Here is a 22556-nt window from a genome sequence, read left to right on the forward strand (position 1 = left end):
AGTATCAGAGAGGAGGAGGTTAGAGGCCCACCACCTCTCCTCCAGCCAGACCGCCTTTTCTCCAGCTAGGATCCCTCCAGCCAAACCGCCTCCTCTCCTCCAGCTAGGATCCCTCCAGCCAGACCGCCTCCTCTCCTCCAGCTAGCATCCCTCCAGCCAGACTGCCTCCTCTCCTCCAGCTAGACCGCCTCCTCTCCTCCAGTCAGACCGCCTCCTCCCCTCCAGCCTGACCACCTCCTCTACTCCAGCCAGACCACCTCCTCTCCTCCAGCTAGGATCCCTCCAGCCAGACCGCCTCCTCCCCTCCAGTCTGGTAACCTCCTCTCCTCCAATTAGGATCCCTCCAGCCAGACCTCCTCTCCTCTAGCTAGGATCCCTCTAGCCTGACCACCTTCTCTACTCCAGCCAGACCACCTCCAGCTAGGATCCCTCCAGCCTGACCACCCCCTCTCCACCAGCCAAACCACCTCCTATCCTTCAGCTAGGAACCCTCCAGCCAAACCGCCTCCTCTACTCCAGCTAGGATCTCTCCAGCCAGACCGCCTCCTCTCCCCCAGCCAGGCCACCTCCGTGGGCATTCTATTGCCTTCTTTGTTACGGCCCTTAGCATACTGTAATGAGACAGTTTGACTAATTATTAGTACTGCTGATAATGCAGTAAAAAGCAGGCCACTTTATTAACTCAATTTATCAGAACTCATGACATATAAGAAAAGATTCAAATTAATGAAACCACTGGACACAAGAGATCTTATCTTCAGTAACCAACAATATCATCACAGGTATTATAGGGTGTGTAAGCCTCAAAGGACCAACAAACTAAGGTATCATCAATATCTGTTCATAAAGAGGTTGAGGATAAACTAAATCATTCTCCTGAATAGGAATAGGAAACCGTGCACGGTTCCCCTTTCATCCCACACTGTAGAAACAGACTATGCAACTTACCCAATAACACAACAGCAGCTGACATCTGATTGGTGTTTAAACCATATACAGTCCATTCCACACCCAGTACCTAGCCAATAGTCATAACCCCTTTCTGGTGTGTTACTGTAACAGCCATCATATAACAGTAGTAGCAAAATATACAAATCACAATGTTATAATCAGTGACAAACATAAACGTTAACTCTAATAATTTTTTTTATTCATTTTTTTAGTTTACATATACTGTTTAATTCATATACAAGTTGCTGCAGCATTATAAATTAATTGTGGATTTCATTTGTCGCTCAATGGCTAGCTACTCCAAATATATCGCTGTGTCTTTGATTAAAGCAGCTGTATGAACATAGTAACACCTTCACCGGTAACAGCTGTAAATTGATTGAAGTCTTCATTTTCTATAGGTAGGGAAAAGGGAAAAAATATTAAGATCAGTATAACACTGAGAAGTAGAATTTATTGACCAGTCTTTTAATAAAACAAATTGTAGATCATTTTGTGATGGACCCCTATCAGTGGGAAGACAATTAATGCTAACTGTAGATAAAAGGTGCTGCAATGACATCTACAGGCTATAAGTAGGTAGTGCACTCAATTAAGAGCAAAAGCATAAAAAACTCTTTATTTTCTAATTAAATCAATAAAGTTTAGCTAAATTGTGTATAACACATGAAACATTTTGGTACTGAAGCAGAGTTGTACACAGTTCCATTTGTGGAGTGTATCTTGTGTGTTTTCAGACTGTGCATGTGCCAGAACTTGTACCTATCGGAGGTGCAGTTCCACTTGTGACTGGAAGAGCGACGCTGGGCTATAATGGGGCATTTTCACACTGGCAAAGCCCAGAGACATTGTGGGCTATACAGAGTTATACGTACACATAATGGCGCCTGATTTCATATGGCTCTTTTGCACCAGGGCTAGTGCAATAGCACACTGATGGTGATGATGGGTATCAAACTAAGGGCTGTATTCAATTAGGAGCGAAAAGCCATCTTTGCATGTTTTTTTGCGATAATTACGATTTTTGTTTTTTTACTCCATATTCCATTCCGTTTTCACCTATGCGGAAAGTCAAGGCACTGGAATAGGCGATACCTTTTCTCCACAGATTAGCAGGTGAAAAAAAGTTGAAAATCTATATTTTGGGGTGCAGATGTTGGGAAAACACTCAAAACCCTTTGTACACCCCCACAATGGACAATTCACCCAAAAAAAAGAATCAAAAAATTCCCAACAAAAAAATAGTCCTAATGTGCAAGTATGTTTGTGTACATGTGGGAGGGAATATAGAATGTAAGCTCCACTGGGGCAGGAAGCTTACATTCTATATTCCCTCCCACATGTACACAAACATACTTGAACATTAGGGCTATTTTTTTGTTGGGAGCCAATTAACCTACCAATATATTTTTGGAGTGTGGGAGGAAACCGGAGCACCAAGGAGGAAACCCACGCAAGCACAGGGAGAATATACAAACTCCACACAGATAGTGCTGCCCCAACACCCTCTACTCCTTCCATTGGCTGCCTGCAAGATGGCCATACTACTCATTATACGTATATGTGCGAGTTGAATACATTTATGCAATGAGAGGCTTTGTTACCTAATTTTTTTACCCACCCTCATATTTAGGATGATTATATAGTATGCGTAACTTCTATCACATCACCTTTTTCAGTTCCACAAACTTTACACATTCCAGCCACATATCTAGAAACCATTTTCCACACAGAGCACAGATATTCCTACTGGAGAGCAGATTCCGGGCATCTGGATAGTACTTGATTTGCTCCCGCAGAAATGAGTCTCTGCTCTGCAGGTGGCTCAGAATGAATCTTGCCGTTATCTCCTGGAAGATATTGTAAAGGATATCAAAAAGTGTGAATCTAGTACAACTTCATTAGAGTGAAATTACTGTATATACTGTATTATAATTATTAACATCTACAATAATTCCTGATACAGATAGATAAAAGTGCATTGGATACTTTGAACACAAGGGGCTGATTCAGACCCGTTCGCTATGATGCGAATTCTCGTAGCTGGCCAATAGACGCTAACTGCGCATGCGTACGCATAGCAATGTGCGTGCGCAAAACAATGCGAGAGATTGGGTTGCATTCGCTGCTGCGTATAGACTGCCCAGTAGAGTGATTGACAGGAGAGGCCGTTTGTGGGAGGTGACAGGGGCTGACCACTGGAAACGGGGGAGTGGAGGTGCGAACGCAGGCGTGACTGAGTGTCTCGACGCCATTTCAGAGGCGTGCATAATTAACAGGCAGCGTCATAGTACACATCACTTGGTGGGATTTCACTCTGAAGTGATCGCTGTGCTTGCGGAAGGGTAAAGGCAACCTTAAGCGCTGCGATCGCATCCGATGGTGCTCAATGTACCAATGGCTACAAGCACTTCCAGGAGATGACATGCGCAAGTTGGCATCTTATAAATGGCTGGTGGGCGTCTACATATACAAAGCGATCGCACGCCAAGTCATAGTGGGTGTGCTTATGCCTTGCCGTGCGATCGCCTGCCATGACGTCACTTAGCCGAATTTGCATACGCTGGGAGCCCATTAGTGATGGATATACACATTACAAACCGTGAATCCACACGGTTAAAACGAGGTCTTGTCTTATTCTTGTTCTTTATAATTAGCAGGATTAGGGATATGCCCAGCATTTTTGATATCATATTTTTTCCCCTAATGAGTTCCATAGGACATTATTTTCTGTTAGTGTTTTGTGATATAGTTTCAGGTCCTTCTACTGCTACTAATAGAATTACTACTCGTTATAGTCATGTTTATATATGGACATCACTGTGGTGACGGATACACACTACATGGCCACGCCCCCTGGAGACGTCCGTACGTCGGCACATGGGTGCGCATTGTGACGTCACCGGGTCTCTGTCGGTATATTTTCTAAAACCCATAAAAAAAGAGGAGGTGTTGCCTATAACAACCAATGTCTAGCTATCATGTTCTAGACTGTACTAGATACATGCTAGCTATAATCTGATTGGTTGCTATAGACAACACCTTTACTTTTCCATATTAGAAAATTTTATAAATATCCTTAAGAAATCTAATTCAATATGGATTCCTCAACTCAAAAAATATTAATATTTGTATAAAAATAATTGGTTATTACAATGAAAACAAATACACAGTGAGCCAAATGTAATAGTCTTCGTGATTTGGAAAGTGCCAACATTTTATCGATGTAACTGAGATTTACAGTAGTAATTTTTTTAAAGCATAACTCAGGCAGGATTTGCTTTCAAAAAAGTGCTGCTTTAAATCTTGCATGTAAATGGTCTCCACACATTCCAAATCCTGCAGGCTATTACATTTGTTCCACGTTTCCTAACGGGTTGGGTATGGGTTGCCGACAGTCAGGGTCCCGACAGGGTTAACATATCGACACTTGTTGGTTGGAATGCTAACCCTCCCCCTCTCCCTACACTAACCTCCCACCCTAGTGCCAGAACGTAACCCCCCCTCCCAGCACCCTAAACCTAACCCTCCCCCCTTAGTGCCTAACCCTAAAGCTGCCCACAAACATAGCGATCTGCAAACGAACAGCCGATGTGTACGATTTCCCTTGAAACTCTCCCCGGCAGCTCTGCATACGATCTCCACACGATCTGCACACGATTTGGTGTCCAATCTTCATACGATCTCTATTGCATCCAGACTTTCACAGTGCATCGTGTCCTAGATTATCAGATCTGCCCTACTGCACGGCAGATCTGACGATGCGGTGTGCGACCAGCGGGGACGCGCATCGCATCGTGATCGTGAGTGGGGACTCACGATTTACTGAGGATTTGGCCATATTTTACACGATCTGTCGTTCCAATGTGTCGCAATCGGCCAGATCGGGTAAAAAATCGCTATGTGTGTGGCCAGCTTAAACCTAGTGCCTAAGCCCACACCCTAACCCCCGATATTTACCTTTGGGATGCCGAAACACTGTATTCTGGAGCCTGCTGTCGGGATTCCGGCACCAGTATTTAGACCGTCGGCATCCCGTCAGCCGGGATGCTAACTACATCCCTTCCTAATATACTATTACCTTCAGAGACAGTATTTCCTCATCTTGAATGGCAGACACAGGTTGTTTCTGAAGCAGAGGATTCTCCTCACAGTACAGCTCCTGTAGCGGGACCTCATGCATCTATAATAGAAACACATAAACAAGGATGGACAGACAGATGAGGCGAGTAGTGTTCCTGCTGTAGGAAATGTATACCTGTTCTGATCAATGGGCAGAACCTATTTTTACACATATAATAATGTTGTGTCATGTCTGAGGGTTAGTTCAGGTTGGAACAGTCGTGGGAGGCTGAAGAGGAGTTGAGAGACGTGAAGGAACTTGGAGGCTTGAGCCAGGACCTCCTCATGTATTGATGTGAGGAGGTAGAGATACGGCAGTGGATGATGGGCCCGAAGGCGAGGAGAAGAATAGAAAGTCTTTAAAGAACAGCAGGTTGGAATGGAACTGGATAAATCATACTGAATGAATGAGCAGAATCGGATTGGAACCGATGATGCTGCATTGAGAGCTGGATCAGTTTGAGACTGATGCTGATGATTTGAAGAACTTGATGGAATTAAATCCGATGTTGAAGAATTGATGAACTTGATCGGTTTGAGACCGATTGAAGAACTTAATTGATAAGATTCTGATGTTAATTAATTGATGAACTTGATCGGTTGGGACCGATGTTGATGAATTGAAGAACTTAACTGATATGAGTCCAATGTTGGAAGCATCGGATTAGACCGATGGTTGGAGGTATCGGCTGGAACCCATGGTGGCTGTAAGAACAAGTGTTACAGGAGACTTGTTTACCAGATATAGGAACTGGATATAACTGACTGGGGGCCTAATTCAGCAAGGATCACAACTGCGATTACGCAAGCAATCGGCTGATTGTTGCATTCTGAGCAGGCATCACAGTGCGCGAACCAGCCACTGCGATCGGGACTGAGATCACAGTGACTACGCAGACCAATCGCAGAGTGATTGACAGGAAGTTCCGTTTGTGGGAGGTGACGGAGGGGTGGTCAGTGGATCGCAGGCATGCCAGCGCGTTTGAACGCTGTTGCAGGGTGTGCATAAATTGTCCATTGCGATGCCCTACGCAGCTTGGCCTTTCACTGCGTGCGCTGAGGTTAGAAATTCCTGAGTAAGGTCTGTGTACGCGTGAGGCTCTGATTGTACTCGATGTTACCGATGGTTTCACAGTCTTGCTAAACATTACGGATAAGTGTAAGGTAAGGTGGGTGTCCTTATATTGTGCTGCTGCGGCGGAATAGCGATTGCAATGGATTAGCATATCATCGCAGTGTGACAGCGTGCATAATTGCTATTGCAATCGCAGTTGTGATCCTTGCTGAATCAGGCCCTGGGACAGTACAGATACAGAATACCTGTGAGCTCAGCACTGAGCTGTAACTTCAGCAAGAAGCGACGTTGTACTGGTCTGGAAATGGAATTTATAGGGGACGATCCCCATGGATTGGATGTTGCTATCAGCTGGTCTGGGAAGAGCGCTCTCAGTGGAGGAAGAGCGCTCTGTCAGAGCGTCCGGCTCTGAATCAGGGCCTGTGTGCCATCATACTGGGGAGAGACACTGTGAGCAAGAGGCTGCTTAGAGCCATCTGCATCCTCAGTAACAGGACACTGAGTGGATGGGGCAGGAGCAGCACAGACAGACCTCAGCACCAGCAGGGAGCGATGTGCAGCGTGAGCAGACTTCTGTGCTATCCTGGAGTGATGCACAGTGCGAGCGGACCTCAGCGTTAGCCTGGACAGGCAACGTAGCAGTAATAAGGTGGTGTTAAGTGTCTGCAGTGTGGCATGTTAATGTTCCCTAGCTCAAGCAGGAATCTCATTATCCTCCATTGTCTAAATGGAAATGTCAGTTAATGAAAGACATGTATCTCATATCCCATGTAAAATGGGTCTTATATCCCATATTCTACAGATTTGCACCCCGTGCGAGCCCAAGTATTTCATTCTCCCTTTGGGTCTCCGAACTGCTACTAACCACCAAAACAAATTGATACGCCACATGGTTTTGGTGACTACTTGGCTCCTCCCTTGATTAACTCAATAATGTCTAGGATCTGGTATACCCTTCGTATGGAATGTATGACTTGTCAAATGATTTGGAGGAAATGTTGAGGATACAAGGTCTGGGGCCCTTGGCTTGCTTCGCAAAGAGCTCTCTACCCATTTCAGTTAGGTTAAACTTCCTTATCCTTTTGAATGGTTTCCACATACTCCTCCTTTTTCTTCTGTTCCTGTTTGTTGCTTCTCTTTGTCCTTTCTCTGCGGTCTGCCATATCGTTTTCTCTCTGAGCTTTCTCTTTCTCTCGCTCACCCTACGATCCATAAAATGCTCACTGTAAGGTAATCCGTATTTTGCTCACTCTCGACTGAGTTATACTTTTGATTATTATGTTGTGTCTCTAAAGTTAATATTTTTATTGACCTTTCAACAAATTCTATGTTTAAGATACAAAAATAAAAAAGAAAGACAACATGTAATATACTGTAGCTACAATGCTAATAATTTTAGTACCTCGAGAAGTATGTGTGTGTGTATATATATATATATATATATATATATATATATCTATATATCTCCAGTCACTCAGACATGGCTAAATACGGCTTACACTCGTCATCATCATGGCTACGTATCGTTACACCAGCTCTCCAGCACCCTCCTTAAAGATGATGGCTCAGTGGCGTAACAATAACTTTTGCTCCCCCCTGCGATAAAAGTTTCTGGCAATCCCCCCCCCCCCCTCCTTCCCTTCAGACCACTCTCTTCTAGAGACCACTCTCCATCTGTCCCTGCTACTAATACCCCTATTACTCTCCTAGAGACTGATGGGAGCTCCTCCATAGACCGCTGCCCACCCCCTCCGCTGTATTACGGGACCACTCACTATGACACCTCTCCGTCCTCTGCCTCCAACACCGGCAGTCGTCACTTTATCTTTGCCCCTGATCTGTCCCGATCTCCGGGAGAAAGGAGGCAGCTGCACCACTTCCCCTCCCCCCTGGGTTTGTCCTTCCCAAAAGTCTTGCTGTATCTGCCCTCCCAGGACCTTCCCTCCTCCCCCAGTGTCGCGTACTCACGATTCACCCCTTAATATGGCCCTGCCGGCACCCCCAAGCCACGTTGCTACACGACTGTGATAGCTCCTTGTCTAATTGTGTCACAGTTGATGTGAACTTGCGCTTACGGTACTCAGCCTACATTTACCAGCCCCTGTTCCACCTCTTAGGGCACAGGAGACACAAGTCAACAATACATTAAATCTTGTATATGGACTTAGGAGTACAGAAATGCCATCTAACACAAAAAAGTGACATATATCCAACTTTAAATGAGACCCAAAGAGTGTAACTCGGTGTCAATATTATTAAATAAGTAGATGAGAACTGACTTACAACTACATTTTTGGATGTCTTTATCCTGCATCTGGAACTGCAGAGAGATATGCAATCACCTGCGGGTGAACTGGAGTCCCAGTAAGTACACTAACGTCCTATGGTCTGGTAACCGGGGACAAGGACATGCTACATTGACCTCACAATGTACACCAACCGCAACTGCCAACTGAGAACCAGTGACATCACGATGGTACTTAAACCAACACAGAGGTCACTGGTGCCTAGTGAATATATGAACTGTAGTCTTTAGACGTTACAGTTCCACAATATATAAACCTTTATACTCACTCGGGACGGAAACGCCTGAATTTGGTTTCCTGCAACGTCTAGAATTCTCAGCTTCCTTAGTCTGCACAGTCCCTAATAAAAAAAATTAATGAGGTATTTAAGGTAAAGGTTAAACAATACATAAATCATCAACATATGTTGAACATAACTAGAGTAAATAGTTTACAAATAAGTGCTATGGAATATGATTAAAATAGGTCTCTATCTTTCAATGATTATCAGAAAAGATCTGTTTATAGACATTTACAATCATTACATAATGACCCCTCTTACAAATGGATGCTGCCATGACAGTTAAAATGGTTGCACCTCAGTGTCCAGGACCCTCGCCCAGCCTATACAGGACACTAATCCCAGTACATTGCATAGGACAATTGTATTAAACATCATCCATTTCTCTTTACAAACTATCATTATAACCAGCTTTCTACAGGCATGGAAACATATTTGCTCTCATACACTAGTATTGATCAAACTGGCTATATAAAGGCTCTCACTAATTCAGGTTAAAAATCCAATTTTTACTAGTAAAAATGCTAATTATATACTGATTAGGGACAAGTGTAACCTCCCCTCAGCCCTCATTAGCTAATGCCAATAGTCTATAGCACTACAAGCAGATTTCTCAGGTGCATATGCCATTATTATACCTACATTATATTTTATAGTGCCAGTTGTGCACTATTTGTCATTTGCCATCTATCTGATATTATGACGTTGACAAGCTTTTCACATTCAGCAAGTGACGGCAAATTGGCGGGCCTGTATTGATCTTTCAGATCGATATGGGATCTCCATGTCTATTTAATTCAGAAATGAATTATCAAAATAATATTGATCTTCTCAAAGAACAATATAATTCTGCATGCGCGGTTAGGGTGTACGATAACATTGCGCAAAAGCAAATAAAAAAAAAAAAAGTATGCACAGTGGAATGGGAGACGCCAGGGACAACGGCGAACAGGTAACTTTACCATTGCTGCAGCATATTGATTTTTGGATCGATTCTATCATCATGTCCCCAGAAATGATCCATAAATAATGAGATGAAAATCAATTAAAAAAAAGAAAAAGAAAAAAAAAAAAAAAAGTAGAAATAACGAAGAAAGAAGACGGAAGATCGATGCCCATCCCTACATTCAGCACTGACATTACAGGAGAGTAATTAATATCCTGGGGTCATAGAAGGTTATCGTAGATTGGGGTCACAAAGAAGGTCTATTAATGGTTGATGTAGACATTGGGTCTGATGACGTTGGGTCTGATGGTGGTTATTTTCTCCTTTGTGCATGTGTGGCCAGGGTCTGCACATGCGCGGTTTAAACATCAAATCGTTTTCCAACGACGGTTAGAAACCATCCACAATCGATGGCAGAATCTTTGACAAACAATCGTAAGCAAAGGTCCTTGTCTCATCTTTTCTTACATGGTATCATTTCCATGTACACGGTGTGATCTGGACAGTAAATGAATGCCGCGTGACGCATTGCTCACCTCTGGAAGCACAAACAGATTGTTCCGGTAAATACGCAGCTCCGTCAGATTGGTCAGATAGCCCATCTGCTCTGGTAACGTCCCCAGCTGGTTGTTTGCTAGGTGCAGCTCGCACAGGTTTTGCAGGATGCACAGTTCTTTCGGGATGTCTTTCAGACAATTATGGTTTATACTAAGTTTTTCAAGTCGTTGCAACCTAAACAAATCATATTAATATGCAAGCTATATTACTGAGTAATATACACACATATACATGCAAGTTCATACAGAGGATAAAACATACAGTATATGACATGGCATCTAGAATTCATAAATATCCTTCTGTGCCGCCTTTGAGTGCCAAATGCAGTAACACAGGATGGGATCATATTCCAACTAATCAAGTTGAACCAGTAGTCTGAATTCTACGTAAATGATTATTAGGGGGCAATACAATTTTCCGCAATGATAATTAAGAGAGAGTAACATCTTTCTCATAATTCCCTGCGATGTGCCTCCGCTATCAGCGTTTTCATGCCGTTCCGTCGGCACAGCCGGCATACCAATCAAATGAATTGCCTCCTTAGACTTTTACAGGTTATAAATATAGGAGCAAACAGAACTGAATGATTCGGGTTTGCAACTGCACATTGCACCTGCCATTCCTTTACTTACTTATATATATTTTTAGCAGCGCTCCACATAGCGACGGCAAGAAGAAACACTGGTAGATGTACTAAAGCTTCTAAAATAGACAAGTGGAGGTGTTGCCTATAGCAACCAATCAGATTCTGTCTATCATTTTCTAGAATGCAATTGATTAATTATAGCTACAGCCTGATTGGTTGCTATAGGCAACACCACCTCTTGTCTGTTTTAGAAACTTTAGTAAATCTCCAACTCAGTGATTATGTCAATGTGTAATTATTTTGTTCATCCAGTATTCCCTCTTCCTTGGTTAATACTTATTTGAACAGGGATGTAGTCGGCATCCTGGGGTGTGGGATGCCGACGGTCTGAATACCAGCAACGAAATCCCGACAGGTCGGGATCCCAGCACCAGTATCCCGACTGCCGGCATCCCAAAGGTAAGTATCGGGGTGTTAGGGTTAGGTAGCGGGGTTAGGCATTAGGGGGAGGGTTAAGCTGCCCACACACATAGCGATATTTTACCCGATCTGGCCGATTCCGACACATTGGAACGATTGTGTAAAATATGCCAAAATCATGAGGAAATCGTGAGTCCCCACTCACGATCACGATGCGATGCGCGTCCCCGCTGGTCGAACATCACATCTTCAGATCTGCCAATTTAGGACGCGATGCACTGTGAAAGTCTGGATGCAGGAGAGATCGTTTGAAGTTTGGACACCAAATCGTGTGGAGATCGTGTGCAGAGCTGCTGGGAGAGTTTCAAGGGAAATCGTACACAAATCGTACACATCGGCTGATCGTGGGCACATCCATATGTGTGTGGCCAGCTTTAGGGTTAAGCACTGGGTAGGGAGTGTTAGGATTAAGGTGCGGGGAGGGGGAGGTTAGGTTTAGGCACTAGGGGGAAGGTTAGGTTTAGGCACCGAGGAGGGTGGGTTAGGGTAGGTGTTACAAAAGTACTCACAGTCTCTTCCTATGGGTGTCGGGATTCTGGCTGTTGGGATGCCGCTGTTGGTATTCTGACCAGCAGCATCCCGACAGCCGGGATTCCATACCAAACCCGCTGAACCACCTTGGAATCTTTTACAGTTAGTATCTTTTTTGAATGAGTGTGAGCTCTGAACAATACAATGGAGCACAAATAGTTGGTCAGTGGCGACAGAGAGTTTGAGGTTGTTATCATTTTGTTCATCATCAGACACTCCAATGTTGCTCTTGCAGTGTACTTAGGATCACTGTCACATACAAAGACAAATATTCTCCACAGTATGAGATTTTTGGCAGAGGGTAGCAGACTTTCACCCAAAGTTTGTCTCTTAATGTGCATCGATCCTGACAGGATTGTCAGTCCTTCTGGCAGTTACAGGGATAATTTTTTTTGCATTATCTGGCTGGTGGGGCAGTGTTTGATTTGTCCCTTACATAGATCTTAGCATTAAATCCAGAAGGTTTCACTTTTGCAAAGTAACATCAGACTGCTCTGATGTAGCATTCAATGAGCACCCAAGTTCATCCATGAGCCTGCTCAACCCCTAGCGGTGGGTCCCTGAGGCAGTTGGGCCCACCAGGGATTTCCCCTGTACCCCTGTGGGCCAGTCCGAACCTGCTCACAGAGATATTTACAAAAGAACTGACACCAGGGGGCCTATTCATCATCACTTATTTTTTACAACAGCATATAAATAACATTTTCACATACTTTTGTAAAAAAATAAGTGTCAGGGCCATTCATCAAGTTAAGAAAAAGCTATTTTTTCGGAACTTGATGGTGTTACTGAACGCTATCCTGAGATGGCAGTCAGCCCCCGATAATCTTCACAGGCTGCTATTTACACGGCCGGATCAGACACCTGCGGTGGTCGCATCGGACACCAGAGGGTGCTGGGGGGGGGCTTAGTGGGTGAAAGGCCAGGAATAGAGAGGGGAGAGACATGCAGCAGTGAGGAAATCCTTGTGAATACCTCAGCCGCATGGGAAAACAATCACTTTTCCGAAAAGCTAACTCCGCTAAAAGAGCAGCTTTTCGGAAGTGATACTTTGTTAGGGAGGCGTGATGAATGAGGCACGTGATGAATGAGGCACGTGATGAATGCCTACAAAGCATTTTTTTAAACTTGCAGTGAGTTCAAAACATAATCACTAGTGATAATTATGTTATAATCAATAGGCCCCCAGGTAATGCACTCCTGTATTAGTATAATTATGTGAACATGTAACACATGTAATGATCACGTGAACATGTAACACATGTAATGATCACGTGAACATGTAACACATGTAATGATCACGTGAACATGTAACACATGTAATGATCACGTGTATATATAACACATGTAATGATCACGTGTATATGTAACACATGGATAAAGGATTATGGATCTCTCGCTGATGAGGGACCCAGACCGGCACCTCGTGCACTAATACCCTGTGGAATACTAAGGCAGGAAAGCCTTGTATTATCTCACATCCCATGATGGTGAAAGTAATAAACAAGTGAGGTTGTTCTACCTTAATAGCCCAAAATATGCGCAGCCTCACTACGTCCATGTAACCTGGCAGCTAATTGGATCCTGCCACTCTAAGTAATGTAAGTCCAGACATATTTGTCCTGTATAATGGAAAGTCAGTAACAGCATTTTGTCATACATTTGGGTGTGCAGACTTTCCACCCAGTATCAAAATGCAGTGAGATAACTATTTACCTATTACTACATAGTACTTTATATAGCACTAGCTGTTGCCCGCGACTTCGCCCACAATCAACTCCCTTCTGCCAACATTATTTTTAGTTGAGGTGCTCTAGTTGTATTGCTTTGCATAGGGGCCCTGTCTCGGGAGTGCCCCACGTGTCCAGCAGCGCTATACAGATTGGTGGCAGCAGCACCTTCACCCACCACTCACACCAATGTCACCGTGTGCCCTGTGCACAGACTGCTATGTAGCCTCTCCTATTCATCCACCACTCACACCAATGTCACTGTGTGCCCTGTGCACAGACTGCTATGTAGCCTATCCTATTCACCCACCACTCACACCTATGTCACTGTGTGCCCTGTGCACAGACTGCTATGTAGCCTATCCTATTCACCCACCACTCACACCAATGTCACTGTGTGCACTATGCACAGACTGCTATGTAGCCTATCCTATTCACCCACCACTCACACCAATGTCACTGTGTGCCCTGTGCACAGACTGCTATGTAGCCTCTCCTATTCACCCACCACTCACACCTATGTCACTGTGTGCCCTGTGCACAGACTGCTATGTAGCCTCTCCTATTCACCCACCACTCACACCAATGTCACTGTGTGCCCTATGCACAGACTGCTATGTAGCCTCTCCTATTCACCCACCACTCACACCAATGTCACTGTGTGCCCTGTGCACAGACTGCTATGTAGCCTATCCTATTCAAGTGACCGTAGGCCCAAAGCACCTCTCCCCCCACCCCTAACCGGTTGCTTGCATGGTGCCGCACCCATCTCTTACATTGATGATGTCAATAAATTTTGTTTTTGTTATTACTCTGCTTTAACTGGATGGATTGAGATAAAACAAAGTGCAAGTTATTTCTAGGAGTTTTCACTATAACATTATGCAGTTTTCATGGAAATCAGTTCAGTAGTTTTTGCACCTATCTTGGAACAAACAGACAGACACAGCGTTCTTATTATATTAGTATAGTTTAACATAGCTTCAGTTTTGCCCCTTACTGACTTACTTGTGAATTTCAGAGGGAAGATGCTCCAGTAAATTGTTGTTCAAGTTCAGAAAGATCAGATTTTCTAATCCATCTAGTAAATAAAACATAGAACTTGTATATACTGATCATTTTTCCATGCCTAAATATTATAAGCAATGCATACTGTATTACAATATATAAATCACAGATATAAACACATATTGGCCTATTCATTAAACATTAAAATTCTCTGGAGATAATTAGCTTTAGAACTCTCATGGAGTTCTAGCTAATTATAGGTGGAATTCATCATTCCACCTCTCCATAAGTATCTATTCCGAAAAGCTGTCATTTTTGCGATGACAGCTTTTCGGGAAATAGATACTTTTCCCTGCCTACACTACCTTATCGCATCTGGAAACAGTGCTGCGCATGCGCTGTTACATCTGTAAAACCAGCGCATGCGCAGCACTGCCTACAGATGCGGTAAGTTTCGTACCCCCCTCCGCTCACCTTCCCCCCCCCGACTTACCTGTCCGCGCAGCAGCCTCCGGCTCCGTCCTGCTGGTCTGTCATGTGGTTTCCCAGCAGACCACATGACAGATTAGAAAAAAAAAATCTTTTTTTTTTTTTTTTAAACTTTCTTGTGCTCTGCTGGGGAGCACACATGTCCGACCAGCCTCCGGAGCCTGAGGACGGAGCAGAGCGCCGGAGGGACTCGTCGGGGGACCTGCACATGCGGATACAGGTAAGTGGATTCTGCTATTCGCCACCTCACAGTGGCGAATAGTAACTGCATCAAATTCCGAAAATTGATAATTTTCGGAATTTGATGAATACCACAATTTCCACATCCCTATACTAATGTATGGGGAGTGGGGAAATTAACGCAGGGGAACTTAGCAAGGAGATGTCTGTGATATCTCCTGTGCTAAGTGGCTACATGAATACCAAAATAACGTTATTTAAGGAAAATGTCCTTAAAAACGTTATTTTAGTGTTGATGAATACGCCCCATAGGGGGAGGTTTATCAAATCTTGGGAAAAAAGAGAGAATGTATCAACCAATTAGCTTCTAACTGTCATTTTATAGGCTGTGCTAGAGACATTACAATTAGTTGGTTGTTTGGTACTTTCCCTCTCTCTACTTTATATCACTCCAAGATTTGATAAATCTCCTCAGTCTTATTAATGCAAAAGGTTGTGAATTTTTAATTTTAATACAAAGTTTTCTTCCATTTACAAAGGCCTGCAAAGAGGATACAGAAGGCAGACAGCATTTCACACATACTAATGACAGGATGGCAATACACAATACACAATACACTCTGAACAGGAGTAGGTATGATTTAACTTGGTTTTCTACATCCATTGTAGGAGTGTTGAATCTATATCTCCAGTGACATTTATGAAGGGGTTGTAATGCAGAGCAACATTGCTTCAAGAATGAGGAAGATACCATATTCAAAAATGGGTGTTTTCTTTGATAATTTGTAAAGGAATTTCATAAGAGGTTTTTTTACCTGGTACTTTTCCAGTTAGAAAGAGTAATTAGGGTCTGACTATCACTGAAATTCTATCTATACAAAGCTAATATACAACATTTACATATATGATTAAGGAAACAACATATAACAATACGTAAATGAAATAAACAAGAAGTGCCAGACACTGGCAGTGGAGACATATGGACCGTGTGATGTGATTATAGTGAACATTTATTCTCATATTTATACCCTAGAGGATTTTGCGCTTGGCACTTCTTGTTTATTTCGTTTATTTCATTTGTTTATTTCATTTGTGTATTATTGTGGTGGGGATCACATTTGTGGCTTAAGCAGCATTTTCCAGAGTGTGGAGCACAGTCTTTATTTATTTTTTTAATTTCACATATAACAATACGTACTTACGGCCTGATTCTGCAAGGATCGTAATTGCAAAGCTGCACACAGGCTATAGATATATGATGTATGCACGCAGCAGGCTATAGATATATGATGCATGCACGCAGCAGGCTATAGATATATGATGCATGCACGCAGCAGGCTATAGATATATGATGCATGCACGCAGCAGGCTATAGATATATGATGCATGCACGCAGCAGGCTATAGATATATGATGCATGCACGCAGCAGGCTATAGATATATGATGCATGCACACTATAGATATATGATGTATGCACACTATAGATATATGATGTATGCACGCAGCAGGCTATAGATATATGATGTATGCACGCAGCAGGCTATAGATATATGATGTATGCACGCAGCAGGCTATAGATATATGATGTATGCACGCAGCAGGCTATAGATATATGATGTATGCACGCAGCAGGCTATAGATATATGATGTATGCACGCAGCAGGCTATAGATATATGATGTATGCACGCAGCAGGCTATAGATATATGATGTATGCACGCAGCAGGCTATAGATATATGATGTATGCACGCAGCAGGCTATAGATATATGATGTATGCACGCAGCAGGCTATAGATATATGATGTATGCACGCAGCAGGCTATAGATATATGATGTATGCACGCAGCAGGCTATAGATATATGATGTATGCATGCAGCAGGCTATAGATATATGATGTATGCATGCAGCAGGCTATAGATATATGATGTATGCACGCAGCAGGCTATAGATATATGATGTATGCATGCAGCAGGCTATAGATATATGATGTATGCACGCAGACAGCTTTGCAATTACGATCCTTGCAGATAAGATAATGCAGCAGGAGCCAACGCAGCATCGTATAATCTGCGTACCATCAACTGGCTGCAGTGATCCATGGGGTCCTGCAGCCGGCCGCCGCAGTTTAGTAGAGGAAGAGGCCTGAAAATCTCCGTCAGCCGACGGAGATCCTGGCTTCTTCCCTCCACCGCAACGGCAGCGACACGCATACGTTTTGGGAAATAGAGGGCATTGCCGTCCCCTCCCTGCCAGCAGACTGTCAATCACGGACAGTCTGCTGCCAGTCTGCGAGCTTGTTAGCAGGACCCATTCTGCACACTTGCAGAATGTGTCCTGCATCTGCTGAATCAGGCCCTTATTTTCTTCCCACACAATCTATCTTTTCTACCAGAATTGTGCCAGACTCCCCCCACTCAATAATACCAGAAAAGATACTGCAAGGCGCTAGACCACTTAAGAGTATATAGACAAACATGTTTAAAATAACACAGTATTTATTGAACATAAATTAATACCATAAGTTAATAGCAATTGCTCCCGGGAGTATGTGAAAATCACATATATGTCATAAAAATATATTAAGAAAAAAAACAAAAAGCAACAAATGAATAATGTCAAAAAAATGTTTAAATAATAGTCAGGGGTGTTAATCCTTGTAGCTGGACATAAGGGGCTAGAGATCACATATGCCGGTGAGGTGATAAATGTTCTATTGGAAGTATAAATCTCCACACTAACAAGTGGGTCCGCAGTTGAAATAGGATGTTATATGTTGAAAATATGTGTGAGCATAAGCTCAAAGTACTCACTACCTAGGTATCCGCTGGCAGACTCCAGTCTGCAAAAAAGCACAAGGGCTGCGGAGTATACCTCCGTGTCAGGCTCCGATTGAGAGAGGGAGCACCACAGATCCTGCGATTCCCAGGTGTGAGGAGAAAGCCCGGCTGCAGGTGAGTAACCCCGGGAGACAGCTCTACACAGTCATGTACACCGGACCGCTTACGTGAATCCACACAAAAGCGGTGTACGCCAGACAGCTCTGTGAGTGAGGTACTTGCTTCAATGCGCTGGCCAATAAATGTCTGTGTGACAGGTAATGAATAGACCGCCAAGTGGGGAAACACCTTATGCTCCGACGCGTTTCCCCGTGCTGCACGGCTTTATCAAGAAGCACCTGCTTCTTTTCAACATATAACATCCTATTTCAACTGCGGACCCACTTGTTAGTGTGGAGATTTATACTTCCAATGGAACATTTATCACCTCACCGGCATATGTGATCTCTAGCCCCTTATGTCCAGCTACAAGGATTAACACCCCTGACTTTTATTTAAACATTTTTTTGACATTATTCATTTGTTGCTTTTTGTTTTTTTCTTAATATATTTTTATGACATATATGTGATTTATACATACTCCCGGGAGCAATTGCTATTAACTTATGGTATTAATTTATGTTCAATAAATACTGTGTTATTTTAAACGTGTTAGTCTAGCGCCTTGCAGTCTCTTTTCTGGTATTACTGTTTTTGTATTGGAGGTAGGCATTCTCCAATTCTGCTGAGTGGCAGCAAGACCACTTGAGTTTATTCCAGTACAGGTCTATAGGGGCGCCCAGGTTTTCTTTGTGTCCCCACTCAAAAAAACTGTACATTTATACAAAAATAGGGGCGTACAATCCTTATTATGAATATCATTGGGCAGCATAGCTATCCTTTATCTGCTGCTCACTTGTCCAGAGCACTTATTCTTGCCAACCCACCCCTGACTCCTTCTCCCTCTCCATGTTTATTTGTCTTAACAATGATCTGTGTCTGAGCTGACCTCAACCCCTTTTAAAAAGCAAAAAAACACTTGTTTTATCCAGCAATGTAGCTTTTCACCATTTACTAGATCAGCCAGTGTTCTATGTCTAAAACCACAAAATAAGGGTATGCATTCAGTATGTCAATATCTACTAGGTCATCATTCATAATATCGAAACCAGAATGTTGACAGTTATGATGTAGGCATAGGTAAGGGGTTAGGATTACCGTTAGAAATAGATCGTCACCATTGTCGACAATGGGAATATGGAAAACACAAAAAATACAGGATACTTTGGAATACACGTCATCTCGATCATAGTATAGAAATGTATAGAAATGACTGAGCTTTCCTTAGCCAGTATGACTGGTTAGAAACGGAACACTCCATAGACTTCGTTCAATATGTTCATTGACTTAAATGGACTTAATGCAAATAAGAAAGCAATATTTAAATCAATGGCCATATTCAGTGCTGACAGTGGGAGATTTCCGAATATCCTGAGGGTCGCTGGTGGCAATTTGCGTGCAGGAGGCGCAGGAGAGGTAGAGGCTACCTGCCTAATTGCTGTCTGCCAGGAGGTTTCAACTTCGAGGCTTTGGGACCAGCCAGCCCCGGCTGTCATGATGGGTGGAGCCTGAGCCGGCAGTGGTGCCATCATGATGTCTATGCAGAGCAGCCAGTCAATATCGCTGGGCGACTCTGCAGCTATGCTTAACTGCCTGTGCCCAGAGAGGCTAAGGACAATTGTAAAGGATGGAGGATGGAGGATGGCCAACGATATTGTGCCTAGGCGCAGCCTGACCCCTAAGTCTGCCAATGAGTACTGAAGATCCCTCTCCAGCGATACTGTAGCCCATAAGCTATAATGGCTAGTGTTTATTTAAAGATGATGTTAGTTAAGTAGAGAAAACTAAGCTAAGCTTTTGGAATTTTGATAAATTGGGCAAATTGAAATAATAGGGGCTTCAGTCTGCAGTGATAAGGCTCGTATCCACTAAACGATTCGCTCCATTAGCGATATCGTGTAGTGTGTCCCTGGCAGTGGTGTGCTCAATGTCCTTAACGACATTGAGCACACACACTGAACGATATATCGCTCAGTGCTGGCCCCCTCCCTCATCCCCGAACCTGCACAACCTGACGATATGGCAATCTATATTGACAAATGTGGACATTTACATTGAGGTTAGGGTTGCCATTAGGGGTAAAATCACACTAAAAAAACATTGTCAACATTACATTAGTGTCGACGACATTCTCAGGTTGACATTTTGACTGGAGGGGATGTAGTTAATAGACCGGCGGACGCAATGCCGCCGGTCTAAATCCTGACTGGACCTGCCCGACAAGGGATTTAAGATAGGCGTCGAAATGCCGACACCGAAAGACAGACCCGCTGCCATCCCGATCGTCCACTGACGGGAGAGTATAACACTTAGCCCAGGGATGGGGGGGTTAATTTTCGGGACCCCGGGGGGATTTAGGATTAGGCACCCCCTCTGGAAAGGTAAGGCTTAGGCTACGGGAAGGGGGGTTTAGGTTAGGCACTAGGGGTTAAGGTTAGGCCCCCCCCCCCCCGAGAGGGTTAGGTTTAGGGTGCAGAGAGGGGGGTTAGGTTTAGGCACTAGGAGGGGAGGTTTAGGGTTAGGCACCCCTAAAGGAGGTTTAGGGATAGGGAGGTGGAGAGGGGAGGGTTAGGGTACTTACAACACCCGTCGGGATCTCGATCTGTCAGACTCTCACTGTCGGGCTGTTGAGCCGCCGGTATTTCAATCCCATTCCCCAGTCACTATATAAAAGCTATAAATGTTCTATATTAGAACTTACCGAATACATCCGCAGGTATTTCACTGATCTTGTTCCCAAACATGTGCAGCATCCGCAGGGAATGTAGATGTTTCAGTTCTTCTGGGACATTTGGAAAATTGTTGTTCCCCAAGTTTAGGACTGTCAGCTGTAAGTAGATAATCTGTTAGCAGAGAACAGCAGAGGTTTATACAGACACTCCTCCCATTATATTAGCCATTAAACTATATTTATAGTTTCAGATGAACAGGAGTATATGATAGTACTAGCAGCTGGCAACAGCCTATAATCCCTTGTTGCTGGGTAAGTGTGGTATAGGGACACATGAAGGGTATTATAGTACCAGCAGCCTATAATCCCTTGTTGCTGCTTGGTATGTATGGTATTATAGGGGCACATGAAATATATTATACTAGTACAAGCAGCTTGCTGATAGAGATCCCGCTTACGTTGCTCAGTGCTGCCACCTCTGGAGGGAGCTGGCATAGCAGGTTGTTCTTCAGCTGTAGGGCAGACAGCAGGGTGAGCTGGCCCACTGCCCCGGGGACTCGCTGCAGCTTCTTCCCGCTCAGGTTCAGGCTCCTGGCCTTACCCCGGAGAGCCCGCAGTACTAGCGTATCAGCCATGTGCACCGGCAGCTCGTCTACCTCTTCTGCCTAACCCGCCGGGGTAGGAGCAGGACGCCGAGCCCGTCACCATAGCGATGTCGCAGGGCGTGTATTTCGCAGAATCGGCCATCTAAAGTATTGGCAAATGCCCTTCTCCATGTCACTGTTACAAATACCCACGTGCAACGGCCTTCAAAGGCACGGGCACCCCTGCGTTTCCCCGACCACCTTCCCCGTCACCACCCACGTTTCTGAAAAATGAATAAATACAACAATAATCTAATACAGGCCTGGCCAACCTGTGGCTCTCCAGCTGTTGCAAAACTACAAGTCCCAGCATGCACTGCCACAGTTTTTAGCATACCCCAATTGCAAAAATGTGGCAGGGCATGCTGGGACTTGTAGTTTCACAACAGCTGGAGAGCCACAGGTTGGCCAGGCCGGATCTAATACTTTACAGGCCAACCACAGGTTTAGTGAAGTGCTCTTCCATGTGTCCTGACACCTTACAGATTAATAAATCTATTTAGGATTCTGCATCCAGTATCCTGGCAAGTTAAAAGCTAATAATAACAGTGATGAAGGTTTCTACCCTTGTATTCAGGCAAATTACAGATTACACTTGCTACCACCCAGACTTTTAGGCCCTAGGATGTTGGTATGTCCATCAACCAGCAATGCAGCATACCCTCCAACATGACGCCTTCCACCAGGTACAAAACACTCTGCAATCATACATTAGGTAGGAAGTCCAGGAGCAGTCACCTGTGTTGAACTAGGTAGTTGATGAGAAGGGTGTTTCAACACAGGTGGCTGCAATCATAAATAAAGAGGAAAGTCCAAGAGCAGAGCATTTTGTACCTGGTGGAATGGGTCATGTTGGAGGGTCTGATGCAGTTGATGGTTTTACCACCAATGACAGGAGAGTGTGTGTTGATGTTTTACTAATGCAAGAGAGAAAAGGCAGTGTGCTGCTCAGTGTTTATGATCTGTTTGTCCGCCTCTCCAGCCTGCATCTCAGACCCTCCTCCCTGACGAATGGGGTGCATCTTTTCAAGGGAACCCCAGTGTGTAGGTTTTAGGTTACC

At 43.9% G+C, this 22556-nt stretch overlaps 1 protein-coding gene across 2 annotated transcripts; it reads right to left on the reverse strand.

Annotated features, from left to right (window-relative positions):
• Positions 1 to 1133: 1133 nt before the first annotated feature.
• LRRC69 (leucine rich repeat containing 69) lies at positions 1134 to 22238 on the reverse strand. 2 transcript variants are annotated; one of them, XM_088471508.1, is made up of 8 exons: positions 22157 to 22238; positions 20882 to 21008; positions 14574 to 14646; positions 10217 to 10412; positions 8723 to 8794; positions 5033 to 5134; positions 2622 to 2801; positions 1134 to 1346 (listed from the first exon to the last, which is right to left on the reverse strand). In XM_088471508.1, exons 1-8 carry the CDS (start codon positions 22205 to 22207, stop codon positions 1236 to 1238), a joined length of 912 nt encoding a protein of 303 aa, XP_088327634.1. In that variant the 5' UTR covers positions 22208 to 22238; the 3' UTR covers positions 1134 to 1235. The 2 variants fall into 2 exon arrangements, with proteins under 2 accessions (XP_088327634.1, XP_088327632.1); XM_088471506.1 differs by lacking the exon at positions 22157 to 22238 and adding an exon at positions 21310 to 21691.
• Positions 22239 to 22556: the final 318 nt, after the last annotated feature.

The sequence above is a fragment of the Taudactylus pleione genome, unplaced genomic scaffold (genome assembly GCF_031769625.1).
Source record: "Taudactylus pleione unplaced genomic scaffold, aTauple2 ptg000114l, whole genome shotgun sequence".
NCBI lineage: Eukaryota > Metazoa > Chordata > Amphibia > Anura > Myobatrachidae > Taudactylus > Taudactylus pleione.